Source organism: Schistocerca cancellata, chromosome 2 (genome assembly GCF_023864275.1).
Source record: "Schistocerca cancellata isolate TAMUIC-IGC-003103 chromosome 2, iqSchCanc2.1, whole genome shotgun sequence".
Taxonomy (NCBI): domain Eukaryota; kingdom Metazoa; phylum Arthropoda; class Insecta; order Orthoptera; family Acrididae; genus Schistocerca; species Schistocerca cancellata.
In genome coordinates, this window is record NC_064627.1 from 456,426,831 (window position 1) to 456,430,774 (window position 3,944).

Below are 3,944 nucleotides of genomic sequence, written 5' to 3' on the forward strand. Positions count from 1 at the left end.
ATTGCAGATCAAGCCAACAGTCCAAGTGTTTCGGTTACTAAACGGCTCTAATGATGCTATTTCAATGCATATTTCTGTCTGAGGATATGATCTGAAACTAGTTGCTGTCGAAAATGACGGTTGACTGGATAAAACTCTTGCTGCATTTACTTTCTTTTCGTTTTTCAGATCTTTATAAATCGAAGCAGTCGTGGGGTTCTTGCCATATCATAAATAATATCATTGTTCCAGGACAGTGTAGTCAGTATGATGACATCCAAGAAGTGGACAGTAGAGGAGGTATTCAGATGGACTCCGGTACGCTTCGCAGAAGAGACTGACTCCTGGGAATGGCTGGAGAAAATGCTGCAAAGTGGCATGTCTCCAAAGGACCTCAGTGTCACGAGGAGAAGGCTGTCCATCGGAGAGACCGCAGCCTTGCTGATGCGCGAGGTCTGCAGTAAGGGCCACCTACAGCTGCTGAGGCTGGCGTTGTCGGTGGACGCGAAGCTGGCTTCGGCGGTTCTGGACAGCTGTGGGTCGACGCCGCTGCACGTGGCGGCAGCCAACAGGCGCGACGCGGCGGTACGGCTGCTGCTGGAGGCGGGCGCCGACTGCGAGGTGCGAGACGGCCGCGGCCGCACGCCCCTCCACACCGCCGCCGCCAGTGGCAGCGTCCACGCCCTCCGGCTGCTGCTGGACGCCGGCAGCGACCCAGAGAGCCGGGACTCAGAAGGAAACACCGCGGTGCACCTCGCCTCCCAAGCTGGCCACACGACTATCCTGAACGTTATGTTCGACAGGGGCGTGTCACGCTGCATGGTCAAGATGCAGCTCCTCTTGTCAGCTGAAAGTGGAAATGTTGAGGGGGTGCGCCTCGCACTGAAGTACACGTCTGGCTGGGGTGGTACGTGGAGCGACATGCACAGTGTGGCCATCACGGGCGGCGGCACGGCAGTGAGAACGCTGATGGCCGCAGGAGTCGACCCGAACCCCCGGGACGCTAACGGCGACACCCCGCTGCACGCCGTGGCGGCCGCGGGCTGCCCGGGGGCGGCGGAGGCGCTGTTGGAGGCCGGCGCAGACGTGGACGCAGCCGACTCGAGCGGCTCGACGCCGCTGCACTACGCGGTGCGCGCTGGAAACCTCGGGGTGGCGCGAGTGCTGCTGGCCGCGGGCGCCGACGTGGAGGCTCGCGACGCCGAGGGCGACACGCCGCTGCTGCGCGCCGCCGCCAGGGGCTGCGCCGACGCCGTGGCCGCGCTCATTGCTGCTGGCGCCAGGACCGACGCCGCCGACGCCGCCGGCAGGACCGCCGCCCAGGTGGCCAGGCTGCTCGGCCACAACGGGCTCATCAGCGCCCTTCTGGACCTCGCACACAACCGCCCCGTGCGAAAAGCAATACCTGTTGTGGCCATCCCGCGTCCAGAAGTCCTTGTAGATGCGATATGCGAAGCTTCTTGGGAGTGAAAACGGTTGGCACACTACACTACGTGCTCGTATCTATAGAGACATTTCACTTAGTGCAGTCTCGAAATCAGTTAATAAATGCAATAAAAAATTATCGAATGGGACAGCAATCGGTAGATGTGACGTAGACAGGCAGACAAACAAATATTACCGTTTCAGGATAATTGAATGCTTTACTCTAGAGTAAAATCTTCCGAAACTCAGCATGTAAATAACGTCTTGGTCCAGTACGGGTCCTTATGCAAGCAGTTATAAGGGTGAGAATTTGATACAATTTTTGGATGTCCTCATGAGGGACATTGTGCCATATTCTGACCAATTGGCGCATTAGGTCGTCAAAATCTGAATCTGCTGTAGGACCTTCACCATAATGCTCCACATTCTCAATTGTGAGGACATCCAGCCACCTTGATGGCCAAGGTAGGGCTTGGAAAGCACAAGGAAAGCATTAGAAACTCTCGGCGTCTGTGGTTGGCAATTTTCTTACCGAAATTTAAGCCCAGGATGACTTGTCAACCGCAGCACACTTACAGCACAGCGGTATATCGACGATATTCTACATCCCGTTTTCTTTCCTTTCTTCACAAGCCATCCTGGGCTTAAATTTCAGTAAGATAACGCCCAACCATAGGTGTCGAGAGTGTCTACTGGTTGTCTTAGTGCATGCCAAACACTACCTTGACCACAAGTTCGTTGGCTCTCTCCCCACCTGAGAACGTTTGGAGCATTGTGGGCGGGGTCCGCTAACAAAAGTGGGATTTTGGCCATATAACGGGCCAATTGGACAGAATTTGGCAACATGTCTCTAAGAAGTACAACCAAAACTCCAGAAATCAATTCCAAACCGCACCTGATTGCATTAGAGCCAGTGGTGGAACAATGCATTACTGATTGCATGATCTGTCAAGCTCTTTCTCTTGAATAAATCATTCAATTTTTCTAAAAACGTAATAATTTGTTTGTCTGTACATGTAAATCACATACACCGACATCTGTCTCATTCGGATAATTTCTTCGTAGTGCCTCTTTTTTTGTCTTATAGAATAAATTGTAGATAAACTGTTGCACTGAGATAGGTAAACTAAATAAGAAGTTTGACGAAAAATCTGAGGATTTAAAATCTGTCACAGAGTAAAATTGTGGAGCTCGATGAAAATCATAACAATAAAAGAGGAAGCATTTTAAAACATATTAGCTGCAATTAAAACTGTATCAGGATGAACAGAACAAAAATTCAAAATAAGTTTTCAGAAAACTGACCCACATGAAAAAAATTGTTATGAGTGGGAAGCAGTTCGATATTTGTCAGGTTCAGGTGAAGGGAACTTCAATTGTAAGGACGCAGAATTTCAGGCAAGCAGTGACGAAAGAGAGAGATACCACGAGCTCAGGCTGACGAACTTCATCAAAACCCGAAGGATAGCTTAATATCGGAAGTATATGCACTGACCACACATACGTGACAAACTCACAAAAATTATCAGAAGTTTTCGTTCGCTGCTAGATCAAGAACCTTTCCAGGGTCCCATATGCACAAAATCTACTGCTTTACATATCTCAGTATGGCATGCCTGTATTTTTAACGTAATTTATCCTTTCGCTCGTTTTGCATCCTGTCATCATGTAGGTAGTTTTTCGTCATGCGGAGTTCAGTAAATGATTGGAGCTTACTGTCTGGTAGTTTAATTATCCACTTCCAATTTAATTTCAAATTAGACTATACACAGTCAACTTCCTTCTTTTCCGTGTCGACCCATTCGTCTTTCTTTAACTGGCTAAGATGGTAGTTTACTAAGAGATTAGATATATTCAGGAGGAATGGTTTTCAAATCCTGATTTTGGTTTTTCATAGGTTCCAATGAGTCATTTAAGGTGACTTGTCATGTTATTGCTTCAGTACAGTCAGATCAGAGTCAGTCCTCATTTGTATCCAGCTGGTATTTATTGTCCTCTGTCTTTGGTAAATACAGTACAGTACAATTCATCCTGTGCCATCTTGTATGTTGTCATGACTGTCAAACTTTAGACAGTTTGTGGATATTTCACTGCCATAGGTTACAACTGGCACCGTCCATTGATGTATTGGGCTCACTGACTATTCATGCTTAACTTAAAGATGAAACAAGAACTACTCTTTCCCGTTTATTTCTTTCAGTCCAGTGAATGTTTTTATTTGGCCCCTGTACTTGAATTCTACAACTGTTTGCTTTTTGTTAACTTATGGTTTTTTTCCGTCTTTGGTCTTGTTGTAGTTTATTTTCAGTCTTGCTCTAACACTGCTCCATCAATACGTCGCATTTCTTACAATTGTTCTTCATTAGACGAATAACTAAAATAGCTTTAGCCACAAAACAAAGGAGATCCAGAGGATTCTTATCCTGCTAAACTGAATCAATTATAAACCTTCCCCTACTACACAGAAAATAGTTTTGGCAAAGGGATTTATCTAACTAACAATGCAATTATTATATTTCTACATTCATTACGTTACAGAA

General features: G+C 47.4%; 1 protein-coding gene across 1 annotated transcript; it reads left to right on the forward strand.

The window, feature by feature from the left end:
* The first annotated feature begins 246 nt into the window (after window positions 1-246).
* LOC126154950 (ankyrin repeat domain-containing protein 65-like) lies at window positions 247-1,449 on the forward strand. Its single transcript, XM_049916197.1, has one exon. It carries the CDS (start codon window positions 247-249, stop codon window positions 1,447-1,449), a length of 1,203 nt encoding a protein of 400 aa, XP_049772154.1.
* The last annotated feature ends 2,495 nt before the right edge of the window (window positions 1,450-3,944 follow it).

Excerpts from the sequence above, each read along its gene's own strand:
- LOC126154950 (XM_049916197.1), top strand. The coding sequence starts at position 247 with ATGATGACATCCAAGAAGTGGACAGTAGAGGAGGTATTCAGATGGACT.